At 42.5% G+C, this 16,799-nt stretch overlaps 1 protein-coding gene across 1 annotated transcript in view; it reads left to right on the top strand.

Moving 5' to 3' along the window:
* sptbn4b (spectrin, beta, non-erythrocytic 4b) overlaps positions 1-16,799 on the top strand; it is a 114,030-nt gene that overhangs the window by 45,399 nt on the left and 51,832 nt on the right. The window contains exons 19-24 of the mRNA XM_080888944.1: positions 3,792-4,032; positions 4,309-4,467; positions 6,096-6,226; positions 6,311-6,536; positions 11,914-12,116; positions 14,196-14,286. Coding sequence (XP_080745070.1) covers positions 3,792-4,032; positions 4,309-4,467; positions 6,096-6,226; positions 6,311-6,536; positions 11,914-12,116; positions 14,196-14,286 — 1,051 coding nt within the window. The remainder of the gene's footprint in view (positions 1-3,791; positions 4,033-4,308; positions 4,468-6,095; positions 6,227-6,310; positions 6,537-11,913; positions 12,117-14,195; positions 14,287-16,799) is intronic.

Here is a 16,799-nt window from a genome sequence, read left to right as displayed (position 1 = left end):
TTTCCACTGAAGTCACGGGTAAGTGACAAGTGGAACCAAGATCGAGGCCATTTGCTTTTTGAAGTTTGCAAAGACTGCTAAATTTTGCCAGTGGTAGTTCACTCTTTGCAACATAGTACGCTGTTCTAAACAGATTTTTCAGGTTTATTTTTAGTATGTTATTTGCAATTGGTGTTTGTTCTGGGAAAGATATTGCAGACTGAGCAATAATGCATTTCTTGCATTTCTCATGGGTTCTAATGGGGGCCTTTCTTAAAATGACTGGTCCCAGTAACAAAGGCGCTTGTCGACTCAGAAATCGAGAGAAAACCAACAACACACCTGGCAGAACATTATGTTATTTACACGGGTGCACATAAGTGGTCCGCATGTGCGCATTCGCTGTCAAAATAAAAGACGTGCACCAGATAAGAAGTTGCAACGCGCGTTTGCGTCCATATAAAAGGCACTGTTTTTGTCCGCTAGAGTGGGATTTTCACGGCACATTCTGCACCACATCTCTGTGCGTTCATCATTTGTTTGAAGCCAGCTCACCTCCTGCATCCACTTTTCCGAGAATACGTACTTCTTTTGTGGTTCGGACTCCTTCTGACATTTGTTTGGAGGTGGAGGAACACCAAAGTAATTGCTTAAAGGAGCTTCTTCGACATCCTTAAGAGTTCTAAACAAATGTCTGTCCTCCTCCAGAAAATCTTATGTATGCAAACACGCGTTGCAACTTCATATCTTGTGCGCGTTTTTTATTTTGACAGCAAATACGCACCTGCGGACCACTTATGTGCAGCCCCGGTTATATAGCTCGTCATGTTGCAGCCACAGAAATTCTTTTGTCCATGAAACCATAAAGCTGCACTTTCTTTTTGCCTTATAGTCTGATTTGTCATAACTTCTCCGTTTTGTGGTAAGCTTTTCTTTGGCTGTCACTTCTTCACCCTGACCTGTCTTATTTGGCTCAGCAGAACTGAAATATATATCCTGCTACTTTTATACACACACACACACACACACACACACACACACACACACACACACACACAATGGTCAGCGATTCTCTGCGCGATCAACCTTGCTGCGGGAGATTTCACTTGTCATGTTTGCATAGTAAGCTAACGATTGATAAGACGATGTCAGAGGAATTGGTGCGCAAATTATCATCACTCACCAATCAGTACTGTCGCTCTCTATACACAGTTCGGGCGATTGCAAAGTGAAAGCAAAAAACAAGCGCAAATTCAAACGCGATTTCAATATGTCACATATTGGCAGTGGCTCACCGATGCCAATGACATAATTACCCAGCTACATTTCCGAAAGAATGCAAAAGCATTGACATATATTTTTCCTTCCTACAATAGCCCGACGGGCAGGGCAGAGATAGATTTTGGTAGCCCGACTGGAAAAATCGCTAGCCCCAGGACGTCGGGCTAGCGATTTCGTGAGCCCTGTATCTGATTGAGGAATCACTCATCTTTGGAAAAGAGAGTTTATTACAGAGAAATGGCTCTTTCCAAAATAAAAGCTATACTATACGCTTCTTCTGGGCAGCATATTGTAGCGGGTCAGGGCTGTTCTGGGTTCTGTTTGTACAGTTATGTTTTGTTTATGTTGCCATAGTGACGGGTGACGCCTTCTCGCTGCCACGGTGTGTCCTTCCGGGGTCAGAGGGCGCCCTGTGTGTTGTTGTTGTTGCTGTGGGGTTGCCGCGCTGAGCAGTTAGCTAGCGGCAGTGTTCTTCTGCAGATGTCAATAAACGGCTGTGCTCCCTGGCTAGCTAACGGCAAGCAAGACCAAACGACACCTCCGTCTCCTCGTTGTCTGAGCTCGCCACATTGGTGTCAGAAGTGGGATGATGGTGGCACCCCATGTTCTGACCCGAGTGACTTTTCCCCCGCCAGTCGTGACCGGCCGGTGCGCCAAAAGAAGGCACCTGGACATTTGCATGACTTTGTGTGGGGTAATGGGGTCGTCGGGGACGACTGACCCCTTAGGTGGGGGCTATGTAGCGGGTCAGGGCTATTCGGGGTTCTGTTTGTACAGTTATGTTTTGTTTATGTTGCCATAGTGACGGGTGACGCCTTCTCGCTGCGAAGGTGTGTCCTTCTGGGGTCAGAGGGCGCCCTGTGTGTTGTTGTTGCTGCTGCTGTGCGGTTGCCATGCTGAGCAGTTAGCTAGCGGCAGTGTTCTTCTGCAGATGTCAATAAACGGCTGTGCTTCCTGGCTAGCTCACGGGAAGCAAGACCAAACGATACCTCCGTCTCCTCCTTGTCTGAGCTCGCCACAATATTAAACATAGCAGGTCCCCATAAGGAGAATCATGTGCTAACGGCTGTCTAAATGACTCGGGTAAAGTTTGTAGCATGCATGCTTGTTGTTTTTGTCTGCTTCCACTTGTCTTTGTACTAGGATGATGTCGGTGTAAATGTGCAGTCATATTCGTTGTGTTCCCACTAGTGCTGTCAGCGTTAATCTCGTTGAAATGATGTTAACGCCACAACACGGCAAATCTCCGTTAACGAGCTACCCCTGATCGCCCCGTGCATGGGGCTAGACGGCCAACACATTAACGAGCTAACTGCGCTAACACACTAGTTCCCACCCATGTAATTGAGCATTGCATGGCACATCCAACATACTGTTTTACTTTAGTCCATGACGCGCTTACCTTCAGGGTCATACGTCACATGAAAACCAAAATAATTCCAAACACCAGATCTGAATGAGGTTGGGGGAGGTTCAATTTGCCATGTTGCAAGGAGAGCTTAACTTCTGTCTCGCTAGCTTGCCCTGCGCTCTTCCTTCTGATGATCCTGTGTGTTGAACGCTCAGTGGATCTGCGCTCGACAGTGCAGCCTAGGCGGAGTAGTCGAACGCAGATTCACTGAGCGCTCAACACAGACAGCATCGTTAGAAGGAAAGTTGATAAAATAAATGACAAATTTTGTATTGTTCGATACATATGCATACCGAACCGAAAGCACTGTATCGAACGGTTCAATATCGATACGAGTATCGTTGCACCCCTAATAATTACATAACTACTCCAATTCTATAACAGATTTATTCAATGAAAATTTTCACTGAACATTTTTAAAACAGGTTTCCAGCCCTGAGGTCAGTGTCACTGAGATGTTTTCCTGCTGAGCGCTCTGTCTGACATTACCTCAGTACGGTCACAAGGATTTGTGTTTATATGTTTATATGTGCGTGAGTGTGTGTGCGCGTGTATCTTGGCTGAATGGGTGTGTACTGAGATCTGTTGGTCTGGAGTAGATTCAGGTGAACATATTGGATGACGATGTGTGAGGCTGAGCCGAAGCCGCAGCATAGTGGATCACAAACAAGTGTCTCACGTGAATCAGAGCAGGTCATATCAGGTCAAAATAACAACGAGTTCTTTCAAAGTCAGGAGTAACACAAAGGAAATGTTAGAAATAGACTTACAAAGAAAACAGCGTCACATCATCAACACGAAGATGACTGAATCTGAATCGCTTCACCTCGATGTTATTGGTGGTTGATATGTCTGCTGCTTATTTGGATTATATTGATTTATTAGGTAAAAATGTAACCCAGATTTAAGGATGTCATCTTATCAAACCGTGTTACTAAGTGTGTAACAGTTCTAAAACTGTTACACACTTAGTAAATATCCACAACTAAAACAAATCTTTTACAAAAAGCAAGTGGTAGGCGTGAATCACACGTTTTTTTTCCCCCACACAACAACAACACTCGCCTCTCTTGAAGTGCACTTGCAGTCTTATTGTGCGCCGTCTGTCACACCTCTCCAGGTGGAACAGCATCGTGGAGCTGGTCGAGCAGAAGAAAGATCAACTGGACTCGATGTTACGTCTGCAGAACTACCTGCTGGAGTGTGCAGAGATCAAGTCCCAGATCCAGGACAAGAGAAAAGCCATTGACGCCACCCAGTATGTGGGCAGTGATTTGGGAGGGGTCCTCGCCCTGCAGAGACGCCTCTCTACTATGGAGGGAGCCCTGTCTGTTCTGGAGCCCAAACTACTGCACTTACAGGTAGGACATTTACACAAAAAACATTTATATGACGTTTTTCAGCTGTAGAATTGAAATCTATCCCTAAAAGTAATATTTTACACTTAACTGGAGAGTCTAAACGGACAAGTAGAGATGATTTTTTGTATTTCAGGGATTTAATTTTCTCATGTTTTTAGTGGCTAAGTGAGTTTAAGAAACCAAACAATAGGTATAAAAGTATATATGATTTTAAGTACTCTGAGGTATCAGTAGGCTAGCAGCACCATATAATAGCATTTCTCTTTGGTGATGCAGGAAGAGGCAGAGCATCTGGCCACTGCTCACCCGGTTCGGGCAATGGAGGTTCTTGTGCAGTTTGATGGCATCAGTGTGGAGTGGGAGGAGCTCAAACGGACCCTGCAGGGATGTGAGGACTCACTGATGGTGGCTAGCAGGCTGCAGAGCTTCATACAGGTACAAATAAGGAAGAAGTGTTTGACTCTGAACACCAGTTGCTACTGAAATTCATCAGCGAGCAAAAAGTGAGGTTTATTCCTCACTATGACCTTGACCTTTATTCAAATTTGCTATAAATGTAAACAAAAAATCTTAAAGAACAAAACTAGACACCAGGAGCAATTCCAAGGAACAGGAACAGTAGCAAGGAGCAAGCAGGAGGGTAGACTGTCAAAGACCAAGGCAGTGGTAAGACTTCATGTACATATATTTCTTATTCTTTCAGCTGCCCCTTTAGGGTTCGTCACAGCAAATGATCTGCCTCCATCTCATCCTATCTCTAGCATCCTCTTCTGTCACACCAGTCCTCCCTTTTTCTCCTGGCACCTCCATCTTCAACATCCTACAGAGATATAAATTCTAGAGCCTGTCTTTCAGTTGCTGACTCTTTAATCAAATCTGAAATTATGTTTATGAACGATTAAACCCCAAACATGTTTATAAACTCTTAGATAAATAATTTCTACATAAAAACTGAGGGCGTTGTTGCAGGGCTCAATAAAGAAACCAACTTGAAAAGTTTCAAAGAGAATAGAAGTTAAATAGGGCCAAAGGACCTCAAGCTTAATTATCAGCCAACCTGTCATTATTAAGGAATAACTGACTCCATTTTCCGGTACTGTGAACACATCAGAGCTGCTTTTCCACCATCCCTGGACTCGCACCAGTTTGCATACAGGGAGAACCGGTCAACCGAGGATGCGATCGCCACAGTGCTGCACACATTACTGAAGCACTTGGAACACAGGAACACCTATGCACGGCTCCTCTTTGTAGACTACAGCTCGGCTTTTAATACCATCCGGCCATACAAACTCCGTCCCAAACTCCACCAACTGGGACTTAACTCCTCTCTGTGCAACTGGATTGTGGACTTACTCACTAACCGTAGACAGAGTGTCAGAGTGGGTAAGAACACCTCCTCCACCCTTGTGGTCAACACCGGTGCCCCTCAGGGGTGTGTTCTGAGCCCTCTGCTATACACTCTCTTCACCCATGACTGTATTTCCTCCTGCGCGTCCAATCTCATTGTTAAGTTTGCAGATGACACTACAGTGCTCGGACTTATATCCAACAATGATGAGACAAACTATAGGACAGAGGTGCAACAACTAGAGTCATGGTGCCACGACAATAACTTGGTCTTAAACACCAAAAAGACCAAGGAGATCATTGTAGATTTCCGGAAGAGGGGTCATAACAACCATCTGCCTCTCTTCATTGGCAGTGAGGCGGTGGAGAGGGTGAGCAGTTTTAAATTCTTGGGGGTAACTGTGACCGAGGACCTGTCCTGGGGCAACCATATCACCTCAGTTGTATGGAAGCCCCAAACGCAATTTCATTGTTCTTGACAATGACAATAAATAAATACTACTGAGAAAGTGGCAGGGGAGAAGTGGGTGCTATAAAAATAATTAATGCACGCTGTCCTTAATTCCACATTGCAAGAGTGAAAAAGTACAAACAGCATGCGGATGTCGTGTAGAGGTCATAAAGAAAGTTTTTCTGTCTACACAAACTTCCAGAGTATGAACTAATGTATAATTAATGAATTGTGATTCATGCTCCTTACCCTGTCTTGTCAGGACCTGGACTCATTCCTCACCTGGTTGGTCCAGACGCAGACCGCCGCTGCCTCAGAGCAGCTGCCCAACAATCTGGAGGAGGCAGAGAAGCTCATCAACGAGCACGCTGCTCTCAAGGAAGAGATTGGACGGTAGGTGAATGTTTTCTACAATATATTATGTGATGTTATTTCAGGCTGTGTAGAGAATAACTGGGCAGCTCTCTGTTCACGCAGGTACGAAGAGGACTACGAGCGCCTGCAAGCCATGAATGAGCTCCTGGAGTCCGAGGAGGCTCCTCTCCCACAGGCCGCCCTGCAGCAGTGGCTCCAGAAACTCGATGTCGGCTGGAACAAGCTGCTGGAGATGTGGGAAAGCAGGAGAGAAGTTCTGGTCCAGGCTCACATTTTCCATCTATTCCTGCGTGACGTCAAACAGGCCGAATCCTTCCTCAACAACCAGGTGTGTGTGGCAGCGTCACTTCATCTGTCAGTGGTGCAAAATGAAATTTTAGTGGGATTGGCCTGAAATTTGGGTCCCTATTTATGGCACTGACACCCTGTGTAATAGAAAATCTCCACTATTTACCTTATGTACAGTAGACTAATGTTCTTGATGAAGTTTCTTTAAGTACTCCAATCACAGAAAGCCTAGACGATGCTTCTACACTGCAGCTTTTAGGTGAGCCTTTCAAGACTGCTGCTACAGAGGGGGCGAATCATATTCGCTGTGCTTTTATTTACCTTGACATCATATCTTTCCTTCAGAAGGTGGCAGGCAGAATGCAGGACCCAAACACAGGACTCTGAGACTGAATGATAAAGTAAAAGCGGCAGTTTTATTGCTGGATAAAAATTTTTTTTTTTTTTTCTCGCCTGTCCCATTTGGTTCTTTAGCCATCAGAATTGTTGTCTGAAGACCAACAAGGATACCCAATGGATTTACTTTGCCAAATGGATCATCGTGGCATTGCCGTATTGGTCCATTTGGTCGATCTTTGTTTTTATTATTTATTATATTTTATTTTCAGATGTTACAGACGGGACAGACATGAGTGAGAGATAGGAAAGGGAGAAAGAAAGAGGAAGGAAAGGAAAAACAGAAGGGGAGAGGGACAGTGAGAAAGGGGGGGAGAAAAAAAATAAAAATCTCCTGGATCACCTGTTGAGAGAAGAATAGAAAACAAGCAAAAAAAGACAAAAAAAACAAAAAACAAAGCAACATACTAAACACAACACCATCGCATTAATCTAGCTAAGTGTAAACAGCAGTAAATACTAAATATTCAATGTTGTTGTGCAGCACGCAGGACAGATGTGCTTCGAAGTAGCAGCCAAGAAAGGTGTAATTTGGGTCTACGAGCAGTGAACACCCGTGTGCATACCTGTGTGGATCAGCGCGCTTGTATTCCAAAGGTTTCTCCATGTAACGATCTGCTAGGGAGTGTGGGGGGGCCACTTTAACATGAGATACAAGAAAGCTAAACTAGAAAACCAGGAGACGCTGAACATTACCATAAACACAGAGGAAAAACACAGCAAAGAGCAGGGCTTAAATACACCGAGGGAAAGAGACACAGAAGGAGAGCACAGCTGGGAGTGATCAGAGCTAACGAGACAAGGGGAATCAAAACCAGACACACTGCACACAGGACAGGGACTATCAAAATAAAACAGGAAACACACGACAGGCACAGAGGCACGAACTTGACACTGAATAGAGGGAACAGGGAGCACAGAGACAGGAGAAACAAACTGCGACATGAGACACGACTGACTGTGGCGCAAGAAAATAAATATGAAGACAGAACTAAACCCACACTAAACATGAGGCCACAGGAACAAAACCTAAGAACTGGAAGTCACAGAACAAAGAAGAACTAGAGAGCTAGAAATACAAAACAGAAACCAAAACACTAGCAGTGATAAACCATGATGACACCAAAAATCAAAGTACAAAACTCAAAACACCGGGTCACCGATCCAGGACCGTGCCAAGACCAGAGTGAGCTCTATAGAGCACACAAAATCAGTAAAGAAAAAGAATATGCAGCCCAGCTAATGCCGTCATTTGTTTATCCTTATTTTGAGCAGCAGAAATAAATCCTACTTACTCTGCGTTTATAACAGTGAACCAAAGTAAGGAGCAGGAATAGAAAAAGAAAGAGTTGGCTGAAATGGACATATGTTACTATACGCTAAACTTAGAACTGAGGTCAGCATCTGATGAGAAAATAGTCTACCACTACTACTTCATCCTTAAGTCAGCCTAAATGATAATGAATAAACTCTGTTATTATACTTTTTATTGCATCAAAACAACTTGAAGTCTCTGTAAACAGATTTAATAATGCCTGGTGACTGCAGCAGAGCATCAGCTAGCCTGGGCGTTGGCCTAAAGCTCGGCCAGCAAAAGAAAGAGGAGAGGGAGGGTGTGTGTGTGTGCGTGTGTGTGCACGTGTGCGTCAGCAGGTGTCTTCTTGCAGTGTGTCTGTGTTATGGGGTGTTGGAGCAGCAGCTTCTAGTAATTCTATATGTATTTTCTAGCTTCTTGATGAAGTGTAGGAGGAAGAGATGTTGGCAGTGTTCTGATGCTCATGTCTGTTTTTGTGTTACCACCATATGATGTTACGGTGGTATTTATAGGACTGCGCCAATTATACACGTTCTACTTTGCTAGATTTTCTTCAAATACAAACTACGTGTTTGTTTGCAAAAATCAGTCTTTTATTTTTCAGCGCATTAGCAAAATAAAAGTGACAACTGATTTTCAGCTTCATATTTTTATACTCAAATTCTGCTAGAGTAGCTTTGCGTGGTTTATTGTCCTTGTTGAAGCCCCTCAGTTCAACCTCTGTGTGAAACAAGCTCCGCCCCCTTTAAAACCATCTTTTTTTCCCTTTTAAGTCAGCTTGATTCTAATTGACTGCCCTTCTTCAAACAGAAGATATGACCACCTCCCACCTTGATCAGTGTTTCTAAAGTGATGAGAAAAGAAGATTTAGAAATTGTCAGATGGCCAAATAATGGCCGGGCTTTTGTTTTTATAATGTATTAAAGCGCTGTATTAAAACATCATACTCATATTACTTTATAAGTATTTTTTCAAAGCCTCAACTGCTCTACGGGTGAAGTTTTTCCACGTGGTGAAGACCAACAGTCAGTTCTGGCTCTGCAGTCAGCATTTGTGTCTGTATTACATGTAAAAAGGTTTAGTTTTCCGATCTGAAATGTCACAGGCAAAACTGACACTGACCGTGTGTGTCTGCTCGCGGATGTGTGTGCGTCCGTGTGTGTGTTGGCCGGGACGTCTCTTTCAGTTTGCTAACAAATCTTTACCAGGGACCAGCTCTTCTTATTAGCCTGAAGGAGTTGATTTAGAGAGAGCAGCATTTTTTTTCCAATAAGTGTGAAAGATGTTCCAGGCCATTGATCTCTGACTTCATCTCCCTGTTTAATTCCTCAGTTTGATTTATTTTCTCTGAATGTGAAGACTACTGTCGATACAGACGAAATGCAATTGTTGTCTTTCAATCAGCTCTTAAACTGTTGACAGAACAAACTAATTACTTTTAGGAATAGTCCTTCCTGCTTATGGTACAGCCCATTTCAGAGGATGTTCATTTTTAAATTGTAGAGTTTAAATATGGGCTCGTTTAGTCGTTAAAATAAGAATTTCATTATCAGTGAATGAGCCTATTCTTCTTCTATTCTGTTTGACTCAATGGCAAAGAAACAAACCCATTTTCCTGCAGAGTCAATTTTAAAGGCTTCAGTTTCTGACTATTATACCAAAACCTAAAGATGTTCAAATAACGGAAAACAAACAAAATATTTAAATAAAGAACACGAGGCAGAGAAAGGTCAATTAGCCAATGCAAATAAACAAAACAGACATGATTATATATATAAAGTATATACAAAAAAAATACATATGAGAAGATGCAGGTGGAAACAAACAGGTGAAACTAATGAGCCGTAAACCAAGTAACTTCTAGGTTGACCCTGAGTTTTCTGTGTTACAAAAGATGGTCACTTGTTACTAGGATAAATTGAAATGGTGTTTTATGCTGTAACCTAACATGCTGTGGAGCAGAATATGTTTGAGAAAAGAGGTGAACTTCTTTTTTTTTATACACTTGCCATCTTTGCTTCACGCCTTTGCTACCTGGGTTCAAATAGGTTACACATTATTATTATTATCATTATTATTATTATTATTATTATTATTATAGTCATGTTGTCCACACCCCCAAAAAAAGGAAATTGGTTGTTACATTTACAAAAGTCTAACTTGTAATTTGAACAAAATAATTTCCTGTTTCTATGGTGAACGTAATTAAATCATGTGGGATCTGTATGAAATTCAACAACTTGATTTGTTCTTGTCGAGATCACATGATACAATCTAGTAAGAGTGGTTAGTTGCCTTGACTCATGAAATCCACAAGATCACAGGAGATTTCAGACCACAGGAAAATCCCTGGATAAAAGGCAGACAAGACACACTCAGCATCAAGCCTTGTAATCATAGCTTTCCTACTTTTGTTAAGTCCAGATTGACAGCTTTGTGGCGCAGTGGTTAGCATTATTGCCTCACAGCAAGAAGGTCCTGGGTTTTTAATTTGCAGTGGGTACTCTCTGATCTCTATGTATTAAATGGCCTGTATTTGTATAGCGCTTTACTAGTCCCTAAGGACCCCAAAGCGCTTTACACATCCAGTCATCCACCCATTCACACACACATTCACACACTGGTGATGGCAAGCTACATTGTAGCCACAGCCACCCTGGGGCGCACTGACAGAGGCGAGGCTGCCGGACACTGGCGCCCCCGGGCCCTCTGACCACCACGAGTAGGCAGTGTCTTGCCCAAGGACACAACAATCAAGATTACAAGGCGAACTCCCAACTCTTGAGCCACGATCGCCCCATATTAGCCCTATGATAGACTGGCGACCTGTCCAGGGTGTACCCCTATCACATCTATGATAGGCCCGCCCAACCTTGATAAGGTAATAGGATGGATGAAGTGGAAGTTGCTGTAAATCTATTAAAATGTTATGTTAACCACTTTAGACTTTGTTGAACATTATGTAATATGAAGATAACGTGTAGTATTTAAGTGACCGAGTATTCAATAACTTGAATAGTGTTGGATTAAAGTGAGAAAATTGTGAAGGATTAAAATATTCCAAGAGCTCAACTTACTTCATCTAAACATGTTTCAATCACGTTTTATCAACACAAATTGCACAGAGTTTATTAAATATGACTAACTTGTGTTGATTGAACTCAGTTGTTTGTGTTGCTGCCAAAGTGAAACATCTGTGTGCAACCACTGTGTTAAGTAAATCCAACATGTTCTTTTTTTCATTGCAGTCTCACTGATTAAAGTACTTCAAGCGCACACACATTCATGTGGCTCTTGCTGAACTACTGCGTGTTTCCTTTTGCACACACCTCAACTTCTGTGTTGCTCTCAGCCTATTTTTGTGTTATTGCTTCATAATTCTACAAAGAGATGAATTCTTACTCTTATCTTTCTTTATAAAATCAGTTAACCAATCAGAGCTGTGATTGGTCATATATATGTTACCATACCACTAACGCAGATATCCTCAAAAATAGCCTTCTGATAAACATGGATAATGTATGATCAGCTGACTATCTAAAAGGATGTACACTTGAATGTGGATTCAAATAACGGCAATCCAGTATTTGAAAATAACAATATTAACTCGTATCAATCACATTTATTGTTCTCTTTCACTTTAACTTTTAGTTCTTGAACCAGAAAAAAAAGAAATCATATGACTTCTCCTGTCTTTATCTTCTAGGAGTCTGCGCTCGCTCACGTGGAGCTGCCCACCACAGTGGAAACAGTGGAAGCGGCTATAAAGAAACACAAGGACTTCACCACCACCATGGAGCTGAACCTGCACAGGATCAAAGCTGTGATCGAGGCAGGAGAAAGTCTGATCAGCCAGAACAACATCTACTCTGAACGCATTAAGGAGCGCATCGACACTCTTGCCAACAGGTACCACGTGCTGTACATGCAAAACAATATAGAGAAAAGAAATGTAAGTGCTAATAGTCTGAAGTATGAAGTGTGATTAAAATAAACGACAGAAAGGTGTCTATTAAAAAAATCAAAGCCCTGATCTGATTTCAATTGGACCAAATTTCCCTTTGAGTAAAAACCTTCAACTCATTCAGTGTGATGCAGCTGGTAGGAAGCTGCTGATTTACTGGTCAATCTACATTCAACCATCATCTATGGCCATGAGTTATAGGTAGAGACTGAAAGAGTTGATGGGTACAAGCAGTGGAGATGAGCCTTAGAGGTAGCTGGTGCCTCTCCACATCAGAAGGATCCAGTTGAGGTGGTTAGGGCATGTCCAGCTTGTAGGAGGCCCTGGGGCAGACCCAGATGGCATGGGAACGCCTCAGTATCCCTCCAAAAAAGCTGGAGGAGGGAGCCGTGGAGAAGGACCTTAAGAACTACTGACCTTAAGAAAACTTTCTGTGCGTGGTGTGCCAGCACATGATGACACGATCGTTTTGACACGCTCAGCGGAACTGTGCATGGTCAGTTTGACCCTGGGGAACAAATTCTGGTTGCAACATCTCATTAATGTGAAAAAAATATGAGTACAATCCTGATCTTGCAACTCACCCGAAGCGTGACACGAGTTTGGTACTTCCAGGAGCAGTGACCTAAAAATAGCAGCCGGGTTGAAAAATGGTACAGAAAGGTACAGGACGATGATCGTGAGCAAGAGAAGAGCTGAACTGAAATCAGGAAGGTGTTCAGACTTTTATGGGACTGTTCCCGTACATTTTTGATGACAGTTTGTAACTAGAAGCTCTGAAACAGAGGACGGTGATGATCAGTGATTCAGTTTCATTATTGAGGTTTAATGTTAATCAAAAAGGCATAAAAACATTTAAATTCTCTCATTGGCAGCTAACACTGTCTATGAACACATTTAGAATGAATGAAAGTTGGAGGATTTTTGTGTGTAGCTTTACTCTATTGAACTATACCGGTTATATATTTACATAGTGTATATAACAGTAATCTCAAATTATAAACAGGAAAGCACTTCAAGCAGTTGGTAACTTGAAAAAGTTACCTGCTGTTTGTCAAGAGGCCTCAGGCTACTTGTAGTAAACACGGAGTCCCAGCTGTACGTTCTAAAGCAGCGGTCCCCAACCCCCGGGCCACGGACCGGTACCGGGCCGTGAGAGTTGAGGCTCGGGTGTGAAATTTATGGTTTTCAGGGTTTTTATCTTTTTTGTTTGTTTTGTTTTTAATTGTTTTTCTCATTAACTCGTTTCCCTGGGTCTCTTCCCGTTTGTTATGAATAGATCTTATTTTTTTTGGTACCGGTACTGGTTTTATTTTGTTGTACTTATCCGTGACACCTTAAAGGCCGGTCCGTGAAAATATTGTCGGACATAAACCGGTCCGTAGCGCAAAAACTGCCGCGCTAACATAATACAAAGAATAATTGCAGCTAAAGGATTTAAATCAAAGCAAGAGCAAGACAAAAGACAGAAAGCAGAGTGTGGTGTGTTTGGTCCAGGACTGACACCCGTCCGTGAAATCTCTGTGAAAGCTGAGATTGTGCAGCGTGTTGTGTGAGGGGGGTGGGGCTGGTTATTTGTGGCTATAGATTTCTATGTGTATCCTCACAATAGAAATGAGAAGAAGCATATGTTGTTGTTTTTGTGCTGGAGACAGACAAATGAACACAGCACAGTGCAATTTATGGACTTTATTTAGCTCACATAATAATTACTGCATTAGCTTTTGTTAGAAATAAAGTGATTATATTTTACTTTATCTACAGTTAACAGCAGTAAACATGGATCTCTTTTAGCAACATTACCATGTCTCTCTGATACTGATCACGCTTGTGAAATATTCTATAATCTACAGCAATCGTAGAGATTGTTGGGCACATACTCAGTTAACCACTCTTATAATGCGTAACACTAAGCCTAAATCTGATGTAAATACCTAATGCTTCTAATGTACACACACATCTAAACAACTGAAATTAAATCAGAGTTATTTTGACTGAAGTCTCCTTTTCCTTTGCTTTTTCAGGGGAAACAAGAACAGAGGGCTGGCCCAGCAGTGGCTGGAAAAACTGAATGACCAGTGGGAACTTCAGAGGTTTCTCCAGGACTGTCATGAGGTAAAAGGCTAAAAATTCAGTTCAATTTAATTCAGCTTTATTTATATAGCGCCAAATCACAACAGTCTCCTCAAGGCGCTTAATACTGTATGATAAGGCCCTACGTTAATAGAGAGGAAAACCCCAAAAATCTGTGTTTGTTTATCAGTTTCTTCCCTGTTCTTTAGATTCAAAAGTAAACATCTCTTCAAGTTACTGCAGAGATTTTGCTGGCTCAGAATGGGCCTTTGGGGGCTGACTATGCACATGGCCGTCATACAGTAAAGACGAGGGGTTATGAAAGAAAACAAAGCGTTCTCCTGCTATTTCACACCATTTCATAGCCAAAAATGTATTTTATGCTCTAGCTAATGAAGCCTCGGTTAGCAAAACTGGTTAAAAAGAATTATTGAAATATTTTTGTTTTTGGGGGAGGTGTTATGTTCCTCAAAATGTCCTTTATGTGCAGCTTTATGCTGTGCAAACACATGCTAACAGTGAGCGGAGATACAAATGGAGTCTGAGCATGCCCGCTTTAATCATACTGCTATTGTTGGAAAGTATCATTGATATGGTCCACACCTCCTGCCTGTGTGTGTGTGTGTGTGTGTGTGTGTGTGTGTGTGTGTGTGTGTGTGTGTGTGTGTGTGTGTGTGTGTGTGTGTTTACGCTGCACACGGCTCCCCTCTGCTCGCCCCTGCAGTTTTTGCTCTCTCACCCAGCAGAGTCACCTCCTTATGGGCCAAAACCATGTGTAGTTTCAGCAACTTTCTCTCTTTGTGCCTCCTGCATAATTCAGCAGCTCAGTCCCTCATCACTAATTCAAAGGAGGAAGAGTGTATCTCACTGTATACATGAGTGTGCGTGTGTGCGTGTGTCAACGACTTGTTTATGTGTGTACATGAAGCGTTGAATGCATATCTCTAGAAACACAGCATGCAAAAGGAGGCTGAGTGTGTGTCGGTGTGTCCGTAAGTGTGTGTGTGTGTGTACAGTGGATGAGTGACACTGCGTCAGTCTGTAGGAACCTGAGCTCTCTGCTAGCAGGGTGTGTTCTTCTGTTCGGGCCAGGCTGCGTGCTCGTGCTTCCTGTTACTCACTGCTGCTCTCTATCCACTGGCTGACACATTTACAACAAAATCCGATAGTTTTATCCAAAATTGCATCACATATACAGTTTATACTGAACGCTTCGGTCTGGTCGGTGGGGTAGATGAAGGACACCCCTGTATTCAGCACTTTGATCATACTTGCACCGCAGGATCTTTAGCGAGTGTTCCTGGATTTTGTTCTTTGTGCTTTTACCTATTTCACCATCTGTGAATTTCAGCACTTCCTTTCTTCTCACCTAACGTTGAGGTGAGAGACTAAACAAAGTACCTCTCTTTTGCTCCGACTTGTAAAGAAAACCACTAACTGATTTAGGAGTGGTTGGTAAACACTTTATAGGATCACCCATAATACCAGGTGCTTACTAGCAACTGTCAGCCCCAAAGCCATGTACCACTTTATTTGTGGACAGAGCAGTTCAACATGAAATGACCGTATAAAAATATATTTCTTTAAAGGATTGATATACTTCTTTTTTTTTTTTTTTTTTTGTGCAGAAGTTTGTGCATTTATTAAAATATCCTGTAGAGTCTAGGAGGTTGTGGCTGATGAATATTTTGGAAATACCCTGGACAATCCATATGAAGGGGAGATGGAAAGGAGCAGGGCTACAGGACAGATGGTGTTACAGGGTGGTGATGGTGGGCCCCTCAGTGAACTTGCACATGTGACACTGTATCAGGAAATAGTGGCTGCATGTTGTCAACGTCAGCCCAAAAAAAGCTGAAAAGAACAAAGCTGATTTTTCTCCTCTTGCATCTTTACAGTTTCCCATCAGCCTGTCTCTTCCACTTTTTCCACAGTCCAACAATGTCTTCAGGACAAAAGGGGACCAAAGAAGTACACTGAGTTACAGATCATGCAGTGGCTTTTCACCTGGATTCCCTTCCTGAACTGTTCTCAGTAAAGAGCAGGTGTATGCCCAGAGGCTGACAGGCTAAATATAGTGGGTATCTATAAAGATAGATGTAGCACATGTTAAGTTACTCTGTAAATGCCCTCAAGCCTGCCAGTGCTTTTGCTTTGTCACAGAGGCTTTTAGATTGGATGACTTTTTGCATGCTGAGGAGGAAAAGTACTGAGTTTGATATTCCTGATATCTTGAGCCTTTTGTGGTCTCTTTCATAGAATATCTGCAGTGAACTAGCATTAGCCCTGAACTCATTGGGTCTTCTCATTTAATGACACTGTTGTCTTCTGCCATCAACAAAGTGGGCAATGCAATGCATTTTGTAATTGCATGTAGGAATCGGCACATTAGAATGTGTGACAGTGTATTTGGAGTGCAAAAAAAGACATCAACAGCTGTAGCCAAGCCCAGAAAAGGAATCACACCTCTGAGTGTCAAAAGCCCTGTTTATGCTGACGCTGTGACAGGGCAGAGTCAGATCTGCATTGGTGTCTAATGAGAAACACTATATTTT

Source organism: Rhamphochromis sp. 'chilingali' (genome assembly GCF_963969265.1).
Source record: "Rhamphochromis sp. 'chilingali' genome assembly, chromosome: 8".
Lineage (NCBI taxonomy): Eukaryota > Metazoa > Chordata > Actinopteri > Cichliformes > Cichlidae > Rhamphochromis > Rhamphochromis sp. 'chilingali'.
Note: the sequence above shows the minus strand (reverse complement) of the source record. Positions and strands in the feature narration are given on the sequence as shown.